The 26,556-nt window shown below is 39.9% G+C and overlaps 1 protein-coding gene across 4 annotated transcripts in view; it reads right to left on the bottom strand.

The window, feature by feature from the left end:
* Positions 1-4,291: 4,291 nt before the first annotated feature.
* LOC127354822 (MORN repeat-containing protein 4-like) overlaps positions 4,292-26,556 on the bottom strand; it is a 32,513-nt gene continuing 10,248 nt past the window's right edge. For 2 of the 4 annotated variants that reach the window (XM_051385062.1, XM_051385064.1), the window contains exons 3-5: positions 23,855-23,969; positions 17,250-17,359; positions 7,096-15,279 (exon numbers count right to left, since the gene is read on the bottom strand). In XM_051385062.1, the coding sequence (XP_051241022.1) occupies positions 15,128-15,279; positions 17,250-17,359; positions 23,855-23,969 (377 nt within the window). In that variant the 3' untranslated portion in view covers positions 7,096-15,127. Of the gene's footprint in view, positions 4,939-7,095; positions 15,280-17,249; positions 17,360-23,854; positions 23,970-26,556 lie in introns of those variants that run through there. The other 2 variants (XR_007881630.1, XR_007881629.1) reach the window with 2 other exon arrangements.

Below are 26,556 nucleotides of genomic sequence, written 5' to 3'. Positions count from 1 at the left end.
CCACATACACCGTCCTGCTTGCCCTAAATACTCACTGGAGCACCAAATGTGGATGATAGTGATGCAAATTCAGTTTCTTTTTAGTGATCCAGATCTTTGGGCTCCAAAACGGCTCTTCATCTGACCTACAATGTGTGCAGTGCTCATATACATTATTACTTAAATTATTCAGTGTAATTAGGCTAAACTTGATCATTTCCAGAATATCATAATTTTACATTATGCTTGGTAGAAAAACATTAAATAATTTTCAAACTTCAAACCTTATAACATGTTTATTGAACGTATGTTGGCAACTAGACTCACCATCCTTGTGTCTTAATGTTATTACATTGGATTGTATTTAACAAATCTGTTATAGGATCAACTTATTATTCTATTTTTATTAAGTTATTTAAAAAACAAAACAAAGAAAGAAAGAAATCTGCTCTCAGACAGAGCCGGCTCATAGACTAGTGCTGTAAATAGTCCCTAACAAAAGCTTCCTCTGGTCTGTTTGATAGAAACTACAGTGAGCAGCTGTTTTTTCTTCTCTTCATTGTATTTTGCAGAAAGGCAGACAATAAAATGTATAACACTGACAAACAAACATAATATGAACAATTATAAAACTAAGGAGGAAAAAAACAAGCAGCCAAAAACAGTCAAAACAGAAAGTACATATAGAAACTTAAAAATATATATAATTCATATAAAAAGGGAACCAAAAGAAAACAGCCCCATCAGCAGATAGATGAGTTCTTTATGCCATCCATCATTTTATGTCATTATCTTCCAGGAAATCATAGAAATAATTCCAGCTTTTCCACAATTTATCAGGTTTTTTGTGAATAATCTTATCTTTCTAGGGGAAAAGGAAATTCTTAATTTCTTCCACAGATTGTTTTTTTCTTCCAAGAACATACAATAAGCCGTTACACATCTAAGAAACAGATATTAAGTAGGAAATCTTACATCGTTTGGAGTCTGAGCCTGCCAGCCTTATTCTTGAACCAGAGAACCAGCAGAGTACCCTTTTGTTGTCTGCCAACCAGAACAGAAGATATTTAACAATTTTCCTATTATATAGTCATAATAGGGCGAAGATCTTCACCGAAACAACCTGAAAACAGCACCATGTAAACAGCACCATGTGAGCAGCATTTCCAGGTCGAGCCAGCTTAGTGTGGAGTAGTCTTATTTTCTACTATCCTCCAGCCACATCCAGCTGTGAAAGGAAATAAAAAGTGAAAGGACAGTGAAATGGAGTGAAAGGAAATTAAAAGTCCTGTACAAGATGGATGGACGTCAAATGTGACAAGGCACATGTCAAAGAGCAGAGAAAACAACAACAGGCAGAGATTGCATCAGACTGAGGGGCGATAGTGGATGTGGCAGATGAAAAGTAGAAAGAGAAACAAATCAGGAAACAGATGTAATCGATGGTCTTTCCTTGGCCCATTAAAAGGCCAAATGTAGAAAACATAATGTCTTGCTCACATTAGTCTGGCAAACTCTTAAGAGGCTCAATTTTCACAGTGAGATTTCAGTCTTGATGGAGCTTGGCAGCTGGATGCCGGTCCAATCAGAGAGCCATAGGGAGCGGTGAGCGGCGAAGTTAACGACAACCTGATTAACAGCTAGTTAAACTGGGCGTTGTAGAGCTAAAATTAAGCGTGATTGAGCAGCTGCATGACCTATTTCTTGCCTGAAATGGAGACTGTCCTCAGCAGAGGAACGAAACACCGGCATTGATTGTTCAAACGACCTGTGTTTTACTTTGCTTAACATTAATGAATATTTCTCTCCTCTTTAAATAGCAAAGGGAAAAGTTAGAATGGTGCAAAAAAGGAATAATCTGAGAGCAGATAATCACCACTTGTAGGCAAGGCAAGCAGTTTATTCATAAAGCACTTTTCCTACACAGAGGTACATTTAAGGTTAATATTTGAAATAATAGAATTATAAAAAGAGGTAAAATGAAGGTAAAAGAATAAAAAATAAATAAATAAAAACAGCAAAGGCACAATAATAATAAGTCCTTGGGTTTTAAAACTACTGCGGTAAAAGCGCTTGAGAATAACAAAGTTTTCAGTCTGGATTTAAACACCCTGTTCACATAGGCCGCCTGAGCAGCGTGTGGCATCTGCGTCTCCCATGCACGCGATGCTTACACTGAGAGCATGCAGTGTGAACAAGCTATAAAGCTCAGTTCAGATCAAAGAACGTTGCAGGAGAAGTTCCAGCGGCGTGAACTGGTTGTCTCAGCTTTACTCCAGCCGGCTGATGGCGTTGTGTGCAACTCAGCTCCAGTAGCTGGTTTTAGAACGTAAGGCACGACACCTGTTTCAACAGCCAATCAGCTGGTTGGAACGGCAGGACTTTGGGACGGAGGAAAGAGAGGATCACCTCATCAGTTTGTTTCAAAACAAGCCTTACACTTTACCCATGCACCCATGGATGACTCCAAATTCTCAACCCTCTCATTTTATTGAGAGTTTCATCAATAAAATGCAGCAGTAGCAAGAAACTCACCATCACTTTCCTTAAAAATGATATCCAGCTACACAAAAGCCTGAAAAGCCGTCAATCAGAACTGAAGCACAGAGAGTTGTTGCTATGGAGACAACACACTGCCTGAAGTTGCTTTGGTGGGAAGTGGCAGGTTTCAGAAGGTTGCAGACAGGGGCATTGCCAGTAGTTGTAAGTTTTAACTTGTCTGGTTGCAAATCTTTAGTCTGAACATCAGGCAGCTGGTTCCAGCGCTGCATCATAATGACTAAAAGCCGCTTCTCCTTACTTGGATTTGACCCTCGGCACCGCTAGCAGTCCACTGCCAGAGAGACCCAGAGGTCTCAAAGGGTTATAGGCCTATAGTTCAAGCATATCAGATATGCATTCAGGGCCAACTCCATGTATAGTCTGATAAATAAGTAATACAACTTCAAAATCAATTCTGTGGCTTACTGCCAACCGATGTAGAGGCTTAAGAACCGCTGTGATTTGGGCTGTTCTATTAGTTTTGGTCAGAGTTGCAGGTGCCTAACTTTAACTTTTAGCTATGTATAACTATCTATTTAGTTAACTCACTGTTGGGTTGGAGTCGAGTAAAACACAGAGGTTCCTAACCTGCTCTTTAGTTTGCACAGCCTTGTCCTTCAGGTTAAAAGCAACCTTGAGCCTTTCATATTTGCACCTGAATAAAATACCTGTTTTGTCTCTATTAAGTTTCAGGTGATTTTTCAGACATCCAATTATTTATTTCCCCAATGCACTTGCATAGTAATAGTAATATAATAGCCAATAAGACTGTAGTCGTTTGGTGACAGAGCTATGTACATTTGGCTGTCATCAGCATAACTGTGATAAGCCAGGTTGATAATCTGAATGCCAAGTGGGAGCGTGTACTACTTTAACATAAGGAGGTCCTTAGACTTGTAGACTTGGTCTGTGAGGCAGCTCAGAGAAGTTGTAGGTTACTGTAGTAGCTCCAAAACTCTGCAGAAAGTAATGCATTCTGTGATTTTGTGGAAAATGGAGGATTGCTCGCAGTCTAAATGAATGCTGTAGACTTTAAACCCTGGTACACTGGACACAAAACATCTGGCTTTTGTCGTCAGTGGGAAAGACTACAATCAGAATTCATTCCCAGGTCAAATGACTCTGCTGTAGTCACGGGTATTTATCGGATCCAGCTCTGATCGGCAGTGATGGAAACATGACAGCCAGGCGGACGCGCTCATTTTCAGCCCTTCTCTGGCGTGATGCTGACACACGTTAAGTTATACATTATTTACAGTTTTTTTTATAGTCTATGGGACCACAAGCAGTTAAACATCATCATCAACAACAACAACAACAACAACAACAACAACAACAACAACAAAGAAAGCTTTGTATTTTATTGGCTCTTCATATGTTTTGTATGTAAAATGTTTAACCTGTAAAGTAAAGCTAAAGCTTTACTAGCAGTACTGAAGCTAAGTAAAGTAAAAAGTAAATTTCACTCTGAAAAGTATAAAGAAGTATAAAGTGGCATTAAAGGAAAATAGTAGAGTACAACATTTCCTTATTAAACAGTGTATAAACTCTAGCTCTATGTTCTATATGTAGTTGAGCTGTGTACTTGACTGTTTATCCTGAAGCCACATTGTTACCATCCACTGTTTAGATCTTGGTGCTTTTTAACTCTAGATTTGAACCGGATGAAGGATTTTAGTCATCGGACGTCTGGATCTTAAGTTATCAGAGAAACAAGCTGAGCTAATGTTAGCAGCAGCTCGGCTCGCAGCCCCTCCGGGACGTCCTTTGTCTGTCCAACAGCGTGGGAGAAGCAGTGATTTTTAAGGTGGAATTGCTTTATTCAGTGTGTTTAGTGGTTTTAATCAGCGGGTCTGTTTGTTTTGGAGAGGAGGAGACCTCTGTGGGCTCCCGGTAGAAACCTCCTGAACCATGAACACTGAAGGAATCCTAACCGGGAGAAGCTGACTGCAATGACAACAATTGTGGTGAGGATGCCATCCCATGATTCCACGCTACTGAGAGACCCCCAAGCAGCAGAAATGATATACAGTACGTTCAAGTACAGTGCATATATGTACTTAGTTCCATCCCACCACTGCTGAATGCTGAAGTTCAAACACCTTTGAGCTGATGAGCAAAAAGTCAGTTTCAACATGTCTCATAAAATAGCTGCTGGAACTGCAAATGGATGAGATGTATCTGAGCATCAAAGTGTGGATTTTCCCTTGATGGGACTCAAAATGTTGAATATGTAGATCGTGTCTTCACATCCCTCGGTACACTCCCATCCTTCCCCCCTCCTCCTTTCCTCGGGTCTGTTGGCTGAGCTCAAGTGTTATTCCTCCTCTCCAACATTTACACATGCGACTCCATCCCTCTCGCCCTCCTTCAATCTGCTCATCCTCCACTCTTTTTCTTTTTTTGCGCCTGAAGCACCTGCAGGGAGAAGGCGGTGGCGTGGTGAAATGTTAAAATATAACCATAAAATTAATGGGTCCTGGTCTTAAAATCAAGATGTGCTTTGATGACTTGCCTGGGGGAGAACTGTAATAAAGACTTGAGTAGTTCATGTAGAGGGAAAAATGAACGTGTGGATCAGGCTCTTCTGGATTTTGAGGATTTTTAATCATATTTTCAAACACAATTATTCTCCAATATAATATGTTCATTCTAACAAAATTCATAACTTTTTTTTTTTTTTTTTTACCATAGATGGGTTAGTAAGATTAAATATCTATAAGAATACGACTTTGGAATAGAGAAAATAACAGTTTCAGACCCTACTCAGGTCACGCCTTTCCTCCATTAGCCATCTAAATTCGTATGCTTTCTCTTTATGTGCACTACATGATGGCAATTAGCTCCTAGTAACTGAGCATAGATTGTATGCATGCATTGTGGGATAATTTGAGTCCAATATATAGGGTATAATATATAATAATTATCACAGACAACACGACAAAATGGCAGCATATAGTGGACTGTATGTGGTTAGTGAGCATTTTATGACAGTTGAAAAGCACTAAAGCTGTTATTTGGAAAATTTAGTTGTACTAAGGCCCAAAACTATTAATTATTTTCAGTACCAATTAATCATTTTATCTATAAAATGTTGGAAAATGGTAAAACAAATGCTGATTACAAGTTCACACAATCCAAAACCCAAATATATTCAATTAAAAACTATATAAAACAGAGAAAAGGACCAATAATGTTTTATCATTAATCAGTTTTCAGGAAATGCAGTGAGAGAAAGAGAGGGGGATGAGAACGAAGGTCCACAGTCGGAATTGAACCAGGAACGTTGCAGTGATGGTTAACCTGTATGGCCACCAATCCAAAATACCAATTTACAATCTGTAGCTTCAGTTTAAACCTGTGAATCCCAAAAAATAATCAGAATTTGCCTCCTGTCAGAATAAAAAAAGCCTAAGAAAACAACACTGTGATTTCTTAGAAGCAGCTGATATATGATTTTTAATAAGAAGCCGCCAGTATCGGTCTGATGTATCCGTCCGACCCTCCTCCTCCTCTCATCCTTGAACTGCAGCAGCTCGGAGTAGAAGAGTAAGAGCTGCTGAAATTTTTATTTAGCAGATGAATACACCTATTATATACCTCCCCCAATGCACTCATGCATGCATGTTTACACTCAAACACACACATACACAAACTCCCAAATGTGCTGTTGTGAGTGGTGAGAACCCAGAGCAATTAAAAGCAAGGAAGATCCACACTGGGTGTGTGTTTTTTTCCGTCATACTGCCAGTTTTTATTTCTTGCACTTGTGTGTGCAGTGACAGTGTGCGTCCCCACAGTGCCAGGCCTCTCTTATCAGTATGCCGTGTGCACTTCCTCTCTAAACATGGCCAAAGCTTTTGGGAGCCGTGAAGCTTCACTGATAAGATAACAGACAAAGCCTTCTCTCTTTAAGGAAGGCGTGAAATAGAAAATAGGAGATCCCTCTCTGCGGAATTAGATGGAAAGAATAGCCGGAGAGAAGCAAAGAGGAATCATATGTTTGGAAAATTAGTTTTAAGGAAGTGAGTCAGATATGAGCCATGAAGGTTAGGGCAGGAAGGAATTCATTTTTAGTGAAGGAATAAAATAATACACACAAACACACACTCGCACGGCTGCCACTTCTGTGTTAGGTGAAGATGATCTGCAGAGCATATTTAAATACTTTGCCATGGCAACAGGCTCTATGATTAGGGGCAAATAGGCAAAACTGCTGCAGCACTTGAGATTGAGATGATACAAATTAAGGGAACTCTGGACGGTTGCCAAGGAGACGAAATAGGCGGAGAGGTTAAAGTCCAACCTAAACACACCTTAAAGCTATTTTAGTGACAGCAGAGCAGAGAGTGGGTGGGGGGAGGGGAGGACGGAGCAGGGGGAGAGGAGGAGGGGGGGGTTTCTGACAGCCGAGCTCCACAAATAATCACTAGACCTGCCGAGGTGTGTGATCAGAGTTCAAAATCCCTCCATATGTGTGTGTGTGTGTGTGTGTGTGTGCCTTTCATTGTTCAGTGGTTTCATGTGTCCCAGCGGCCTCTCACACCTCTGCAAATGAAAAGGTCTTTAATCCAGTTGAATTTCATGCATTTTCTTTATTGTTCCTTCGTGGATTCATTTCCATTTTAAAAGCCCAAATACTGCTTGTTTCCCCCCACATGACATGATCATCTGGCAACAAATTCATCAATAACGACAAAAGTGACATTATGGCTTTGTGACAACAGCGGGCCTCACAGGTTTACAGTGTTCAGATGCTTCTTCAGTGTTTAAAGGTGCCAAACCGGGGACAAAGCCCCGTGTGAAACATACAACGTGTGTCAGAGGGTTTGTTCAAAGGGTCCCACACTATCTAGATTTTATTTACCGGGATATTTTAGAGGTTCAGAGAGAGTTCAGTTTTCCATTCTGTCTCAACTGTAGGTGAGCAATAGCTTTACTTTTAACCAAACAATGTACAGTTTGAAACGTCTCGATAAGACGTTGGTGATATATGACACCTGAGTCAGCTGCACGCGCTGAATGAAGACTGTGAGAGGTGTTTGAAAGCTCTGGAAACCCATTAGTGGACCTTTGGATCTCAGATTGTCTGTACCATACTGTGAACTTACTATGTGTTAGGAATTTTGCAGCATGTAGACCAGTGGTCCCCAACCTCTTTTCCTTAAGCTGCTATCACTGAGTTAACTGACGAACCCTGAGTATGTGATGTATTTTATGGATATTTCATATTCTATTCAATGTATAACAATAACAGTAGAGAACAGCTGATAAACTGTACAATGAACACAACCAGTGAACACAACAACTGCAGGAAGTTTGTGTAAACGAGAGATTTGGCTGAATTTTGAGCAGATTATTTCCTGTAAATTTTGATTACAAATTTTATGAACTCTTTGTTTTAACTGCATACTTTAACATCTGATGCAGGACGAGGCTATTGAGATCTTAAATAATAATGAAAAATTAAAAAATAATACGTTTTCTTACACCCCTTTAAAATCAAGGAGGTTGTGAAGCTTTGGCGACCCCTAGTGGAGGTCCCGACCCACAGGTTGGGAACCACTGATGAGCAACTGAGCAAACTCTATCTGGTCCGAGGTCGAGAAGAACCTTAATTATTCAAATTCTGTTGTAAGATGTGATTTTTTACATTTCACACAATCAGCAGCTCAACTAGAAAAGCTGGCATGTTTCCTGGAGACGGTGTGCAACGAGCTTTGACGTACGTTTTCTCTCACTTGGCGAGTGTGTCAGAGGTGTTACCCAATCGGCAGCAACGTGTATATAAACACCGAAACAGTGCGCTTGCCTACCCAACAGGGTGTTCAACGCGCCACCATTTCCGTACAGAGAAATGTTTCGCTACGTTTTGTCAGGTTCGCCTCGTTTGAGTTTGCAGAGCCACTCCCGTCGGCCAATCAGAGTCCAGTACTGTGCATCATCACTATGACATCATCAGGGTAATTATCTCGGACTTTAGAGAGGTCCCTCAGAGCCACCGAGCACTTTATACAACTGTCCTCACAGGCGGATTTAACGTGACCAGACGTGAACTTTCTTTTGAAATTCGGGACATTCCCCGAATCCCGTCCTGTTTAGAAAGTTATTATTTTATATTATCATTTGTTGAAATGTGACTTTACTTTAAAAGAAAGCAACATTTTAATAATAATGATAATAATAATGATAATGACTATAAAGGAAAGAGTTACTAAATAGTAAGTAAAATAAGATTAATCGAAAATGAACCGTTAATAGCAAGAAATCGTCTGTAGGCTGTGAGACTCGATTCGACTTGAGACTTGAAGGCAAACATGTTGAGACCTGACGTGGTGACACATTAATATAGAAAAAAAACTGCTCTGAACGTAGTGTGTATTTTTGGAGCGCTGCCAACTCATCATGAATAATCAATAACATAACAGAGATACAAGCTACGAGCTGTGGCTGTCACCAGAATAAAGAGGACTCTAATGAGAGAAGCCACTCATTAAATTATCAATTAGTCTACATTAATTATAGTAGACAGAATATTTTTTTACTCTCTGAATCTGTGAAAATATCCTGATCAGATCACTTATGTAGCTTATAATTACTGCTTGTATTGTAAAAATATATTAAATATGTAAGAGGATTTTGTCCTTTCACCTGTCTGTATAAGAAATAACAGATTGTTGATGTCATTCGACCTGTTTTAAACACCGGATGCAGTCGATGTTTGAAAACGACTGTAACATACCTGTCACCTGTGCATAATGGAAACTTAAGATTGGCCACGTGACCACTCCCCCCCCCCGTCCTAAATTCTACCCACTCTCATCCGGTCACCCTCACATTAAGTCTAATCTTAAGGTGTGAAATCGGTGCAGTTTGACCGAGTCCAAATCAATTTCAAAATAAAATTGCGACGGCTAGATAATGTGGGACCTGAACCATTTCATTTCTCGTCCTTCTGTTGTTGAAAATGAAAACGTTTCCTGAATAATTGTGTTATTTTAAAAAGCTTTTAATGTAAATGGCGTTACATCAACTGTCTTCAACATATTTGAAATCAGCTGTTCTGCCTAAAACTGAGCCCGAAGCAGATGCAGTGAGTGAAGGCAGTGAGTCGGTCGGGTCATTAATCATCAGACTGTTATCTTACCAGAGTGTGACGTATACTGGTGGACCACTGTCCTCTGCCCCCACACTGCCTTTACTTTTCTTCATTAAGCAGAGAAAAGACAAATATAAAATAAAAATAAAATAAACAGCGACACTTAAGAAAAAGGTAGTAAAACGGTCAGGCAGTATTCAAAGTATTCAAAGCACAGTAGAAGAAGGTTTTTTTTTTGTTCAGGCACTTGTTAAACTCCCTCTGTGTTGTTCATGAACAACAGTAACCAGAGCCGTGGAATGCTCTTTCCCTAATATTGTCATTATAGTGGTGATTATAGTAATGGGGTTTGGCTTTGTTGCTGCCGTACATCAGGCCGGCACAGTGTGAGTGCGCGTGTGTGTGTAAATGTGTGTGTAAGTGTGTGTGTGTGTGTGTGAGTGTGAACACTGTGAATCAATGAAAATACACTGATTAAATCTCCGGTCCTTCACGTGTGTACAATAAGTGACACAAGTAAACTTTTTTTTTAAATACACAGAGAAAATAACTCTAATTTTACATTCAACTTAAGATTTTGAAGAGAAACAACGACGACAGAGTCCGGGTGTAAAATAAACAGTCATATAGCCTCAATGACAACCTCAAAACTGACATGTTTTGTTAAAATAAGCCATTTAAAAGGCATCGAGTCTCCTCGGATTGTTTGAAATCGCATCTAAAACAGAATATTCAGATGAAGAATTTCATTTCAAGTCTGTAACGAGTTTTAAAATATTAATATTGGACAGTTAGGAAGACACTTTATTGTTGTCTTATCAAATGATTGATATTAAAGGTCCAAGATGTGTTTAGCGTAGCTTAGCACAAAGCCTGGAAGCAGTAGGAAACTGCTAGCATCGCTCTGGCTAATGTTAGCCGTCCAAGCAGATAAAATTGGTATCTGTCTTTTCATCATGATGTGGGGCGAGACAGTAAACTGTTCCCTTAAAGGAATAGTTCGACATTTTGGGAAACATATTTATTTGCTTTCTTGTAGTTTAGCTTAGCATAAAAGAACAGCTTGCCTGGCTGGAGTTTTTTACTTTCGGACAGAGCATAGCTCGCCGTTTCCTCCTGTTTTCAGTCTTTATGCTAAGCTAACTTATTGCCCGCTGGCTGTAGCTTCAAACATGAAAGCGGTATCACGTTCTAATCTAAGTCTCGCCAGGAAAACAAAAGAGCGCATTTCCCCAAATCTGGAACCGTTCCTTTAAGCTGTCAGTCACAATGGACGAGGACATCGTCATTCTCTGATAATACGGTCAACAGCTGCGTTGCCTCGTTAAAAAGACAACCCAGGTCTGTTGTAGTTTAAATATTAAGACTTCTTCATGGTTGTCTTCTGTGGTTGGCTGAGTTTTTATGATAATACTGAGGTCTATTTAATTGTAGCTCGAACAGCTGAGGGATTAAGACAATTTCAACCGAGTCAATCGAGCTGTTTGATAAAGTGTCTCGTTATTCAGCTCGACAGATAGAAATGAGTGAATTCTGTTTTAGGGTGGATTTCGAGACTCATCACAGTGAAAGATGAACTCAGTGACATCGAATACGGACAGTGTGACTGATGACGGCTGCTGCTGTTGAGTGAAAACCTTTTTTATGTTAATATCAAACGGCAACTTTTCAAGTTGAGATTTTAAGGTGCGTTTTAAAGGGTTACGTGATCCCTAAATGTTTTCTCAAACTGTGAAGGAACGTGGGATCATTGAGTTCAATAAAGAACAATGTTAAAAAAAACAAAGCCACAAGGTTTTTGCCTGGTAATAACACAGTGTCCAAGACTGACAGATCATTGAAGTGCCTATCGCACCCCCCCCGTCTCAGCTAAAGGCAACAGTCAGCTCCATTTAACAGTGTCTCTGTTCGAATCCCAGAGCCAATTAAAAGGTGTGATGCCTCCAATAGGCCGACTGTTTTCAATGTCGCTGTAAAATTGGTCAGTAGGGAAGACATCAGCCCCCCGAACCACATCCTAAATTAATCGGAGATAATCACATAACCGAAAATTAAGTCCATTTTCCTATTTAATACCCCACCCACCAACCCACCCACCAACCCACAGTACGACTATACACACACATGTGGCACGTCTACACATGGGTGTCATTACACAGACAGACGCTGATTCCCAGCAGGCACGATGCACGCATGAAATATGTGTTAGAGCTTATCACAAGCTTTGTTAAGTTCACAACAGTGATGCTTACCTCCCTTTTTTTTTTCACTCCTCTGAGTGGGGTGGAGGGATTTTGGGGTGATTTATACACAAACACTAAACACTGAAAGTGACATCATTAATTAGGGATGGGAAAAACAGACTAATAAAAACAAGCTGCATAAAGCAGAGCAGAGCGTTTTTGCCTCGCTGGAAAGGAGTTTCATTTCAAAAACATGCGAAAGAAACCATTTGAAACAATAATGAAGTCTTGTTTTGGTAAATAAGTCCTGACTTTAAGGCAAAGCACATAATGGATTCCTGATGCAGATTACAAATGATCTTTTTCTTATAATGATCTTTTTCTTATTCTTGTTTAAAAATATCAAATTTCACGTGAAGAAAAGGTCCTTTGCCTGCATTTCTGGAATGAAACCCCTCGAGTTCAGCCAGTCATTTGACACCCAGCCTCTATTTCATCCCTTTGACCAGCAAAGCATCCGGCTTCTCTTCTCCGAATGTAAAACTCTCTGGGTTCTTCTTTCAGCACTGCGCCCTGAACGCTGCTGGCCTTTCCATCCCCATCCTCTACACCCCCAGCTTCCTCTCTCATGACGAGCCACTGGTTCCGGATCAGCTGCAGCCTGTTGGCACTGCGTGGTTGGCACTGAGGGGGATGTTCCCGCTGATCTGTGATCAGACTGAGCTGTAACGGCACTGAGTGAAAGAAAACAACAAAAGATGCGGCTCACGTGTACTTCAGCCGAGATCTACACCCTTCTGACATTTCGCTAGCTTACAATAAACTATATTTAAATACCAGAGCACCAAAAGAGGTCAGATGTTATAACAAATGCGTCTTTTAACTGGAAGGCAGGAAACCCAATGAGCACTGATCTGGCAATTTAAAGTGTGTCCAGAAATTTGGTTGAAAAGAAGGTAATTTCTTAGGAAGTCTTGCTTTGCAGCATGCAGGCAAAGGTCTGTTATTTCAGTTATTTTAAATTAGTTTTTAAGCAGCTATTTCGACAGGATTAAACTGCCTGCTCAATTTTATTTTGTCATCATGCAATTACTGTTTGACATTTTATTCACCATATTTGATGCTTTTTCTATACACAAATTTAACATGTTTGCATTCTCAGCTGACCTTTTTCTTATTTTAATTATATAGCTCAAAAGAAAGAAATTACAACCTTGCCTCAAACAGTTTTCACTCTGTAGAGCAGAACACACGCTCTCACCAATTACCCTAAATTTGGATAAGGAAAACTGGAATTAATTTGAGGTCATTAATTTAAGGTGTACCAATCCAGTATTGTTTCAGTGTCCCCTGTAATTAGTACCAAATTACATAGTTCTTTCAGGGAAACCAAAACTGTTTTAACGGTATTTAAATAACTGTATTTCAATATCAAGCAGGTCTTAAATCTTGTCATTTAAATGCAGTTTTATACATCCAGGATGTAGAGTAGGGTTCAGAGCTAAAGTTTTCTCTCCTTAGGAATGTGCAGATAATTTATGCAACATTAGCCGGCTCCTGGTTAACCTCACAGGTTAAAGCGACAGAAGATCACTGGCGGCAGATTATCTGATTATCATCAGTTTATCTCTAATTAATGTTAACTCCACACATGAACAGATCAGACTGATCCGACTGTTGTTTGGTCGGTGTGCTCTCAAAGATTTGTTAGACAGCGACGTCCCACATTCACTACAGTCGGGACCTGAGCCCATTGTTATAATCAGGAGTCAGTCAGGAGTCTTTTAACCTTTTATGTAGGGCTGCAGCTATCGATTAATTAAGTAATCGAGTATTCTGTCGATTATTAAATGTATGTAATTATTGAAGCAACAGTAGCAATATAGCTATAGTTAATATACAATAGAGAAAACAATGACTCATAGCTGCTAACTAGCTTTTCACAGTGAAGCATACGGCTCCGATACTTATATGGATCATACAAAGAGGCTTTTTAGTAACTTTTATGCATATCTATTAATACCTATCAATAGTTTAATCCTATTAACTTTTTTGTTCCGTTTTGAATTCAAAGAGATATATGTGTTGGAATCTTTAATTAAGCCTGCGTGTGTCTGTGTGAATCTTTCAGGATTTCTAGGATGAGCAGGGTGTGTTTTCAGAGAGTTTGTGGCCCCAGAGTGAGCCTCCTCAGGCCCCCCCAAAAGCTGCAGCAACTAACTTGTTAATGATAAAGTGTGGAAAGTAAGTAAGCTTCAGCTGTTGTTTCACATGTTTCTATCTTCTTCTATCTCATCTCATTTTCAGGTGGCGGTTGTAAACATTAATTAGGCTGCCATTAAAAAAGTTCTTCCTTCTCAGGCAACAAAAGATAATTACAAGTCTAAATTGATTCTCTGAGTTTTAGTTATTAATAACTTTAATTACTTTCAAATGTTGAAAAACTAAACCTAATTAGAACCAATAAGGGATTCAATCAGGGATTTGAGATGCAGATTCAATAATCAGATTTAGATTCTATAAAATGCCACTGAATCCTGATGGAGCCCCAGAGTGACCATAGAGAGGAAATAATATATGTATCAAGGCCATATTTTACAGCTCGAAATGCTAATTGGTGAATGAAAGATGTTTAACTATTCATTTCACTCATATTCACTCCTACCTGTACTTATTGTCTTGGTTAGTAGACAGGAAGATTTGGTAGAATTATGTTAACTGATCAATGCTACAATAGTTAGTTAATAAAGCTCACATTGTCTGAACTGTACTGTGCCACCGCAAGTTCGGGCGACATTAAATCAAACACCGGAAAATCAAAAGTGATACACGCACGTAATAGCATTTGTAGCGGTTGATATATACTTTTCTCTCTCTCCGGGGCTCCGTAAACCCCTAACCCCATGTAGACTTTAAATTTAACCAAGTTCTGCCCAGTTTCAATCAGATGTCTGGACGTTCTTTGACATGAAAATCACCAGATCAGTGTTTACTGGAAAACGCCCATATAGGCTGTTGAATCTAGAGTTTTTTTTTTCGTTTTGTCAGGTTAGCTGAGCCTGAGTTAGCACCAGTGTGTTGACTGAACAGTTAATCTGGGTTTGGCTCAGCTGATCCTGAATCAGTGGCTTTCTAATTGGATGCAAAAAAGAGCCTTATATACACTGAACACATATCAGCTTACTGGAGCCATTGATTTCTACTCCAGAGAATACTGCAGGTGCAAGAATTAACATAATAACAATATCAGCTGTTCAAACCAAGAGGAGGATGATGGGGGGAGGATGATCCTGGTACTGGGGCACTCTGGGTGATGTAGTCCGGGTCACATGGCCAGGGCTCGGGCCTTGGTGGCTGCTGCCTGCGCTCTCTGCACGGCTCCCTGGCTGTTCTCCCTCCTCATCAGCTGGTTGTTCTCGAACACGCCCTCATTGCCGCCACCGCCGCCGGGGCCTCCGTCCAAAAACGTCAGCACTCCTGAACCAGACAGACTCCTCGTAACGTATTTCATCAGAGAAAACAGGAGCTACATGTACAGCCATGCTCTTAATAAAAATCTTGGCTGCACTGTTTATAACCAGGTTACTTGAGGTATCTGGTTATAAGGAAAATTCTCCGTCTTTTACCAAATACTTTTTTTAGTTTTAGAGGAAACATGATTGGTACTCCACCAAGAACCATGGGAAGAAATCTGTTCATTGTGCAGGAAAGAATCATTTCTACAAACTTCAGAGAGGTTTTGGTTTCATGTATAAATACTTCTTGGGGATATTTTTGTCTGCTTGGGACAAAAAACTTTTGATTTGTCCTTTCTGAGCTATTTATTTAGTTATTATTTTCAAGTGATTATACACTAATGCAAACAGTTATGTGTATTATGTTCCATTTCTGCCAATAGATCCTCTTAAATGTAACACACTGGACCTTTACAAATATCTGGTATTATTATCTAAGCTGAGACTTGTTTGTGTCTCGTAAAGCTTATCATCTGAGTCCTAGTTTCCTTTATATAATGGGTTAGGGTGAACTGTTACCTGAACTTGGGCTAATGTTGAACAAAAACCTGCATTAAAAACAGGAAAACAGGAAGGAAGCCCTTCCTTTAAAAATACCACTTGGCCTGGCTCTGATTTCAGGCTGTTAAATCTCCGGAAACTGAAGGAATCTTAATGTTCCACCTCTATTTTTACAAGCACAAAAAAATTAGCCAGTTGTCACGGTGACACATTGTTCCACCCCGGCCACCCAGCAGCCTTCAAATGAAAACGTGTTGATTACCTCCAGAGACTGCGAGTGTGGATGCACGGGGGGCTTCAGACCAGACAATTAACATGTTTCACAGTTTAATATAATCAAAAAAGCATTTACAATGTTTGGTATCTGAACAAAGAACAGAGATAAACCCAGTACAGTGACAGTGTGAGACAAACAGAGGGAAACAGAGACAAACCTAAAACAAATATAAAAAGCATACAAGTGAAAGCGAGTCTCTAATTTTTATTTTAATTTTCAGGACCTTGCTATTTCTCAGTCACATTCAAATTTGTTTCCCCAGTATACACAGTGAGGATGATTTTCTCCTTCTCACTTGAAAGAAGAAAAAGAAAAAAGTAATTGGGTCCAGTTGGGTGCTGTCTGTGTGATTGACACAACGTTTTATTTATTTTCGTTCATTTTTAATACATTTTGGACGTAAAAGTACGGACTCCTTGATTCTGACAAAGGCCATACAACAATGATAGCAATGATACAGGCTTAGTAGTGTATGCTTGTTAAACAGTAGTAATATACTGTGTGTGTCTATATATACAGTATAGTTCAGGTATCAGTCGGTATCGGTACGTGTCCACACTCGGAGCATGTTTTGTGATCTTAATCTTAAATATTTATTTTGCATGAATGTGTAAAAACATTTCAATACATTACTGATATGTTTTTGTAAATTACAAAAGTATATTGAGACTAGCCATTATTACATACTCTGAGTTGAAACCGCGTTTCTCTCTTCTGCCTTTCTGCGTTTGGTTTTTATTGTCCCAAATAGTGGCCCGAGGCCCGGCACGCTTTCTCAGAGTTGCACTCTTCTATCAGTTACTTGCTTTACCTTGAGTAGGCGAGCTGAGTAAAGTGACTCATGTAAGTAGATTTCTCATAAGATCCTTCAGTATTAATACCCCAACCAGAGAAAAAATAACACCCACAATTCCAAATCAAATTGGTTCAACCATGTATGAAAATAACTGAAGCTGAAAATACACACCGCTATGCTATTCTATTGAAAGCATCAATTTGACGTGGATGTTGGTCAAGTATAGAGAGTACGCCTCCTGACAGTTTTCTCCCTTTAGGAAGCCCCCACTCTCAGAAATGCTGGCGTAAAGTATCTTAAAAACAACAACATTCTGGGTCAGATGTACCTTTCTGAGGAGAATGAGTTGAAGGCTTACCGTAGCCATCCACGCATCCGCTTTTGAACTCGCCCTCAAACCTCATCCCGTCGAAGCGAGTGAAGACGCCGGCACCTTGAAATTTGCCCTGAACAAATTCACCTTCATACCTAAAAAAACATTCACATAAAACACATTTAAAAAGTAGAGAAAGATCCCACAATCCTACAATAGAGCTTTCTAGCTGAAATAATTTAAGAGTTGTGAGGAAAAGAGCTGAGGGAAGGGCGAGGAGGGATGCTTTTCAAAAGCGCGAGGAATGCTTTTATAGGTACGTGATCAATAACGACATTGTAGTAATGGTGGTATTGAATGTTTGGAATTTTAGGCATTCAAAAGGAAAATGGGAAAAGCTATTTGTGACTCACGTAGTATCAAAACATTCCTTAAACATATAGAGCTTAGAGTGGCGGCAGAAAAGTGCACATAACGGCGTCATATCTGTTCTGCATGCTGAATCTAAAACGCTTTCTAAAATGTCTTGTTGCTCTTCTTCAGCTTCTTAAAGCAAATCCTTAGAATCACACATACAAAGGTGACAAATGCTGCATTTTTTATTACTTCTCTGCTAGTTCAGAAACGGTGAATTAGAGTTGACAGAACTACAGCATAATTGACTCCAGATAATGCAGTGACAATAATATCACAACAGAGCCAACTACAGTGTGTGAAGCAGCACAACAAACACATCTATGGTTCTGTAAATCATGACTATTTATAATCAAACATTCCTCTTTTCACAAAGCACTTTTACAGGTAAAATAGTGCAGAATTTCAGCATGAAAACAGCGTTTTTAAAACAATAGTAATATGTATCAGAAATAGACACAAAAGCAAGAAGAAAATTGTTCAATACAACATCAATAGTTTCACTTAAATGCAAACCATGAAAGGACATAACCAATACGCCCTGGCTCATAACCAGCCTTTTATATCTCTTGATAATGGAGCGTGCTATGAGTGAATCACCATAGCTGCTTCCATTCTTTGGGATATGAAACATGTCGCAACCTTCATCAGTAACATCTCAAGAAACAATCGACAGGCAGTGACCGACGGCACCAGCAAGAGTACAATGCAAACTGTGTGCCTTGATAAATAAATCAAAGCTTTCTTAAAAATATGTCGTGAAAAATATCATTATCAACATGAAATTAAATATTTTACCGTTATACATTTTTCATCGCCCAGCCCTACGATGTCAAACAGCCACAAACGGACATGAGGCTGAACTGCCAGAGAGCAGACGGGATTTCAGGGCTCAGACATCGAGAATAAAGCAGCACTGTCTCACTTTATGGCTGCGCCCACACCGTGTGCTTCATCTTTTGTAGTATTTTTGTATGTAAATGGGATGTACGGCACCCGGTCTGGCTCTCGAGACTACAAAAGTCTGATCAGCCTGATGGTCAGGGCTGGGGCTGGGTACCGAACTTCAATACTTTTATGGACCGAATTATGTCGATACTACGGAGTATTGGAAAATGTCTTGGTGTTTGGTACCAAGTTTTGATACCAATGATAGCTGTGCAGAGGCTTTTACAGGCCGAGAGGTAAAAGGAAAGAATGGCACTGTGGTTGACTGATCTCTAGCACAGAGACGGCCCGGCTTTACGAGGTCTTCAGACCGTGTTGCCTGCCCGACGTTGTTTACTTTGTGTTTCTCGTGTGTTAAAATCTACTCTGACAGACTGACTTCCGGCCTGGTGCCACAACGTTGATGTAACGCGGAATTCGATCCGGAATCTGCACCCGGTACTTTATTTTGAAAACTGACCGCCATCTCTATGCTGTTTCTGGGCCTGACTTCCTGCCAGTGCAATCTGCTCTGTGCTGCTTGACGAGAGAGACACTAGAACTGAGGCGTTGTCTGCTACCTGCTGGGCCGTATTATCACACATACGCAGAATGTCTGTGTCTAGAAACACTGGGTTAGCAGTGCCGTTTTGGTTTTGATTAGTAAACTTAGATAGAGAGAGATTTTCTTTCAATGTTTCTTTATTTCAGGTAGTTAGTTTTAAGCTCTAGGAGCTCTCTTTTGGTTATATTTATTTAATTTAAACAGGACGACCTTTTTCTATCTGTAAAAGAAATCTGATCTCCTTATAATAAATAACTGATTTAACCATGAACACGTGTATTATATTGCTTCTCTTCTCCCTTTATGAGCTGGGTCGTAATAAAGCTTCACAATGATAGAAAGTAATAATAAAGGAAATAACTGAAAACCAAATTGATTTAAAAAGGAATCATTTGAGTCTTACTTGGGCTTAGGCACAGTGACATTGACCTGCATTTGATTTTTCCCCAGATTAAAAGGAATTTTGATTTAGTACTCAAAACACCACCAGTTCAACAAGAGATTCTCCACTTTTTCATATAAGACTTAGACTGGAACCTATTGAGCGGCTGTGACCACAGCAGCTGTCCCCTGCATGTAAAGGAACAAGGCCCAAACTTTTCAGAGCCTCCATTCAAGCCTGTTCCATCAAAGGAGAGATGTTCTGCTTAATACTCATTAAACACCTGAAAACATGTTCCCTAAACTAAGCTGTTTTTTTCAGCACATGTCCTTGAACAGGCTACACTTTGTTTCTTAAACATCCCCAGCCGCACTTAAACATTTCACCTCCACTCAACAGAAACTTAAAAAAGAAAAACCCTCTGAACTGAGGAGGAGATATTTTCTGTTATCTATTATAAGGGTCACAGAGTGACATCCTATAATTAAAGTCTTTTCTGATAAATACATTTAAAAAGTATAGCAGATGTTTCTGCAGCAAGGAAGAACTTTTCCGATGAAAATAATTCAGAAGTAAGAAAGGATCTTTCTCACTTTCTGCATGTGTGGTTTGTTGAATGAGCCCTGGGGTGAAGGGTGGGAGATCTCATTTTGTGCTACACTAAATATCATTGGCTTCTTTCATTATGTTACAACATACAAAAAAGACCTTCCTGTTGGAGACATTAATAATTGTAATGACCATGAAACTTCATCAGAAAAGAACTGACACAAATTTAACCTTTTTGATAATCAATTCATCGTAATTCATCACACAAAACCTCCAGCTTCTGAGATGTTTCTTTTTTGCTGTTTCGGGGTTTTTGAACTTTTGGTCCAACAAAATACGAATTGGCGAAATCCTGGGCTTTGTGACTTCATGCAAGAAGTAAAATACAAACACATTTTCTCTTATTTTTGTTCATATCCATGATTTAATTCTTATTTTGATAGAACTGATTGATTTCTGGGATTCACCAAGCTTTTCTTGTTTTTGCTCTTCTCTTCGGTAAGAGGACATTTTACGAGTGGTTGAGTTTTTAAACTTGAATGATGAGTATCATAGAATAAGATTACATTTTAAGTTTCAGAGTAATTAAAGGGATTTTTTGGGAGTTTGGAGTATGAGACGGCTGCTTTTAGATTGGTGCAATACCCTGGAGCCTCAACGTGGAGTGCATACAGGTCATTACTGACTCTGTGCATCCGTCTGCTGACACTGCATTAACTAGGCCACAGCTGAGCGGGTTTTAAACTCCACTCTGAAAATCACTTTAAATTTATATTACATGTACGTCGATTCCCCTATACTGCTGGAGTTCTTCTTCTTATAGATGTATATCTGAAATATAAATTTCTCATCATATATATAATCAATATTTCAACATCATATAGACACATTACTATATTTATACTTATATATCAAATCAAAATCAAATCAAATCAAGTTTATTTGTATAGCCCTTTACAATAGCTGAAAGGCACCCAAAGTGCTTTACAACAAAGCCATAAAACAATACATAACACATACATAACATACAAATACAATTAAAAGTGCTGTAGTGCTGCAGCGCTGCAGGGTATTAAAAGCCTTCCAGAAATGCATAGAAAGGAGCAGACAGAAAGAGTACACCTAATAGACAGTACTGCCCTAGTCAGAATTGAATGCTAATCTAAAAAAGTGGGTCTTAAGCTTTGATTTAAAAAGGCTGAGATCAGTAGTGGTGCGAATGTCAGGGGGCAGTTTGTTCCACAGTCTGGGAGCGGCGACGGCAAAAGAACGATCGCCCCACTGTTTAAGTCTCGACCTAGGGACCTCTAACAGAAGCTGACCCGAAGAGCGCAGGGCTCTGCCACAATTGCGAAAAGTTAAAATCTCTGACAAGTAACAGGGGGCCAAGCCATTAATGGCATTAAAAACAAACAACAGAAGTTTAAAATCAATTCTAAAAGGACTGGAAGCCAGTGGAGTGACAACAGCACAGGGGTAATGTGTTTGCGTCTGGACGTGCTTGTTAAAAATCGGGCAGCGGCGTTCTGCACAAGTTGGAGACGAGAAATCGAGGACTGACTGAGGCCAACGTAAAGGGCATTGCAGTAGTCCAGTCTTGAACTGATGAAAGCATGGATTGCCTTCTCGAGATCCTGCCGACTGAGAAAAGACTTCACTCTGGCTAAAAGACGGAGCTGAAAAAAGCTCGTGCTGACAACAGAGCTAATCTGTTTGTCAAATTTGAGCCCACTATCAAATGTTACCCCAAGATTTTTGACATGTGATTTAAAAAGGGGGGCCGGAGTGCCAGAGTTTGTGGTGAAAACATTCGACATAGGTAGTGAACCAAACAAAATGCAGTCAGTTTTGCTGTCATTTAAGTGCAAAAAGTTCTGTGACAGCCACTGTTTTATATCTGTGATGCAGTCCAGCAGCTTAGTTAGTGCAGTGTTTTCATTTGGTCTCATGGGCAAATATCTGCAAATCGTCGGCATAAAAGTGAAAAGACAGGTTGAGTTTTTTTATAATTGATCCCAGAGGTAGCACATACAATAAAAACAGAATAGGGCCGAGAATAGATCCCTGTGGCACCCCACAGGGCAGCGATGCATTTGAGGAGCAGTGGTCACCAATCACGACAGAGAAACTCCTGTTTGCCAGGTATGACCTAAACCACTGGAGAGCGGTGCCACGGATGCCAACGTGCTGCTCTAGGCGAGATACAAGGACTGCATGGTATCAAAGGCTGCTGTGAGGTCCAGCAGCACCAGCACAGCAGGATTCCCAGCATCCACAGACAAGGCAATATCATGGTGCACCTTTAACAGTGCTGACTCGGTGCTATGTCGGGATCTAAAACCAGACTGAAATTTATCAAGAATAGAATTGATCTCCAAAAATGTCTAAAAAAAAATGAATAAAAACAACTTTTTCTAAAACCTTAGAAAGAAAAGGCAAGTGGGAGACAGGTCTTAAAATTGGAGAGCACAGAGGGGTCAAGATGCGTTTTTTTTAGGAGGGGCCTAACCATAGCGTGTTTAAAGGCAGCTGGAACAGACCCTGAGCTAAGCGTTTATAAAAACAAGCAGACTTTACCCAACAGAACTCAGAACCTCCTTCAAAAACTTGGCTGGAATAATATCTAAGGGACAGTTCGTGGGTTTCATGCCACTAACCACCTTAGTAAAAGAAGACAGAGAAATGGTCTCAAACCGCTCGAAGACAGCAGTCTGTGCCGGAGGAGCACAGACATCATCAAGAGACATATTCATATTACAGATATTCTGCCTGACAGATGCCACTTTATCAGTGAAAAAAGACACAAACTCCTCGCAGGTTGCAGTGGAGGCATCGGACAGGACAGTAGGGCGTGGATTAACAACAGAATCAATAGTATTAAATAGCAGTCTTGGATGATGAGAGCTGTTAGCTATAATGGAGGACAAATATTTGGACTTGGCTTCCTTTAGAGCTCTCTGGTAGGCAGCCAAACTGTCCCTTAACCAGCCCAGGGATACATGCAGTTTATCCTTTTTCATACTTTTTTTCTTCTACTCTGCATCTAACTATTTTAATAAATGTATTTTTAGTCTGCATACGGCACACCAGCTGCCCTTATACAGTGTTTAGGGGCCGCTACCTATGCTAATATTAAACAATCCATACCCCTTTATTTCATAGACTGAACAATGAATTGATTCATCCTAAAAATAATCTGCAGAATAACTGGTAATTAAAATATTCTGTATTTGCAGCCCTGCAGTCCACCAGGGCCAGGGGTTTCAAAGATGAAGAATTAAAGGAACAGAAGTTAATTAGAGCTGAAACAACTGATGACTTGATCGGCAGACAGACTAACGGCAAATATTCTGACAATCAATTTATCATTTAAGTAATTTTTCAAGAAAAATTGTGAAAAAACACAACACATGTCCTGGTTCCAGCTTATCAGACATTACTGCTTTTCTTGTCAAATATCATTTTAAAGTGAATATCTTTGGGTTTTGGACGTTCAGTTGAATAAAAAAAGGACGTTTTAAGACATGACCTTGTGCTCTGAGAAGTTGTGATGTGTATTTTTTTCTCGTTTTTTGACATTTCATAAACTAAACTACTACAGAAATATAATTGGCAGATGAATCAATAATGGAAATAATCGTTAGCTGTCAACATGTCTCCGTCTATGACAGGTTGTAATGTTGTCAGGTAAGACTTACAATATTAAAATAAACTTGAAAATGAAAATGAAGCACAGACAAAACAAACAAACAGATGAAGCAGAAGAGTGATTTTATTTTTAAAGGTCAGGTAAACAGGAAGTGAAGCACAGACCTGGAGCCGTCTGGGAAGACCAGCACCCCACAGCCGTTGAAGAGGCCGTTCTCAAACTGCCCGGTGTAGCACGTCCCGTCGCTGAAGGTCAGCTGACCCAGGCCATGACGCAGACCTGCAGCAGCAAGCACACACAGCCGAGTTACGTGCCTTCAATTAACTGCTTTTCACAGACTCATTTAGAGTCTGAAGTTTCTAAAACAAAAAACAACAAGACACAAAAAAACAAGAGATGGCAATCAATCAAACTGGACTGAATGGTAATTATGAAACTGTCAGGTTGAAAGTGCCAAAAAGAAAGCGTGGGCGATCATCATGCGTCAAAACATGAAGCCTGGATTGTCATTAGATTTTTTTTTTTTGTGAAATTGATATTGTAAAGTACATTTATATTACAGTAACAGCTAATTAACTTTAACTGGGAATGTATACAGCTCCAACTCAGCTGAGTTTAATTGCCTTTAATTGATAGAGACAGCTGAGGAGTGTCAGGAAAGGGTGGAGAGGGAGAGAGAGAGAGAGAGAGAGAGAGAGAGAGAGAGGATGACACACAGCAAAGGGCCACAGCTTGGAGTCGAACCCTGGGCAGCTGCAGTAAGGACCCAGCCTAGATACATGGATGCTCTACCAGGTGAGCTATCAGGGCAAACCTTATTATATTCTATTTATTATTGTATTCAACCTAGTGCCGGCCTCACAGCAGAAACTCCCTACGAAGTCTCAAAAACCACAAAGACAAACAGCATTGCAAAGAACTATAAAAAAGCAAACATAAATGTACTTCAAGGACCACAAATATACACAGGAATAACAACAAACTACAACCTGCCATAAATTATCTACAAATTACCGTTAAACAGGAAAAACCACAAAAAGTCCCAAAGTCTGAAAAAGATCCACCCAAGAAATTAAATGACTACAAAGTATAAACACCATATATATATATATATATATATATATATATATATATATATTATATGGACAAAAGTATTCGGCCACCTGACCATTATACCAACAGGGACTGTAATGACATTGTATTCAAAGACATATACTTTAATATGGAGTTGGTCCCCCTTTTGCAGCCAGAACAGCTTCCACTCTTCTTGGAAGGCTTTCCACAAGATTCCACAAGAGTGTTTCTGTGGGAATTTGTGCCCATTCATTCTGTAGAGCATTTATGAGGTCAGCCACTGATGCTGGACAAGAAGGCCTGGCTCGCAATGTCCGTTCCAGTTCATCCCAAAGGTGCTCGATGGGGTGAAGGTCAGGGCTCTGTGCGGGCCGGTCGAGTTCTTCCACACCGCCCTTGCTTTGTGCTATGGGGCACAGTCATGTTGGAACAGAAAAGGGCCTTCCCCAAACTGTTGCCACAAAGTTGGAAGCATAACATTGTCCAAAATGTCTTGGTATGCTGAAGCATTAATAGCCCTTCACTGGATGATAAGGGGCCTAGCCCAAACCCTGAAAAACAGCCCCATACCATTATCCTTCCTTCACCAAACTTACAGTTGGCACAATGCAGTCCGGCAGGTAACGTTCTCCCGGCATCCGCCAAACCCAGACTCGACCATCTGACTGCCAAACAGAGAAGCGTTATTCGTCACTCTACAGAACAGGTTTCCACTGCTCCACAGTCCAGTGATGATGCGCTTTACACCCCTCCATCCAACGCTTGGCATTGGATTTGATGATGTAAAGCTTGCATGCAGCTGCTCAGCCAGGGAAACCCATTCCATAAAGCTCCCGCTGCATAGTTTTTGTGCTCACATTAATGCCAGTGGAAGTTCGGAACTCTTCAGCTATGGAATCAGCAGAGTGTTTGCGACTTTTACCCACCATGCTCCTCAGCAGTCGTTGACCCCGCTCTGTAATTTTACGAGGTCTTCCGCTTCGTGGCTGTGTTGCTGTTGTTCCTAAACGCTTCCACTTTCTAATAATATCACTTACAGTTGACTGTGGAATATCCAGCAGGGATGAAATTTCACGAACAGTCTTATTGTAAAGGTGGCATCCTATCACAGTACCACGCTTGAAGTCACTGAGCTCTTCAGAACAACCCATTTTGCATCACAAATGTTTGCAAATGGAGACTGCATGGCAAGGTGCTTGACTTTATACACCTGTGGCAAAGGGGTCTGAGTGAAACACCTGAATTCAAGAATAAACAGGTGTGGCCAAATACTTTTGTCCATATATATATATATAGTGTAGTATGTAGAATGCAAATTTTTAACATAAGTTTGTAAAAGAAAATTATATCTGTATTTTCATTTATTCTTCATAACAATTATATTTTCCAACTTTTTGACGGATTCTTGCAACAATGCTTATGTGATTATTTTTTTAAACGATATTGGCCAATATATTGCTATTATGTGCTTTTTCATTAACCTCTTTCTATGATGCAGAGCTCCAGACTATCGTTCCTCAGGGTTACAGGAAGCATTCGGACAAATGAGAATATTGCATTCATCTGACTCACACTTTAACCTGAACAGAAAATAAAGTGGAAACAAAAGCAACCCTACTGCACAGCTCAGGCATCGTTCGTATATTGTTGTAGTTATTCTTTTTGAGAACTGAGAGGTTACGGTCCGATTTGAAATCAAATGTTTACTGACATACATCAATAATTCGAAAAGCACAGTTGATTGTATGCTTTAAAATATAACATTTGCAGAGGTCATTTTTCCTCTGCCTCA

This window comes from Dicentrarchus labrax, unplaced genomic scaffold, assembly GCF_905237075.1.
Source record: "Dicentrarchus labrax unplaced genomic scaffold, dlabrax2021, whole genome shotgun sequence".
In the NCBI taxonomy this organism is placed as follows: Eukaryota; Metazoa; Chordata; class Actinopteri; family Moronidae; genus Dicentrarchus; species Dicentrarchus labrax.
Note: the sequence above shows the minus strand (reverse complement) of the source record. Positions and strands in the feature narration are given on the sequence as shown.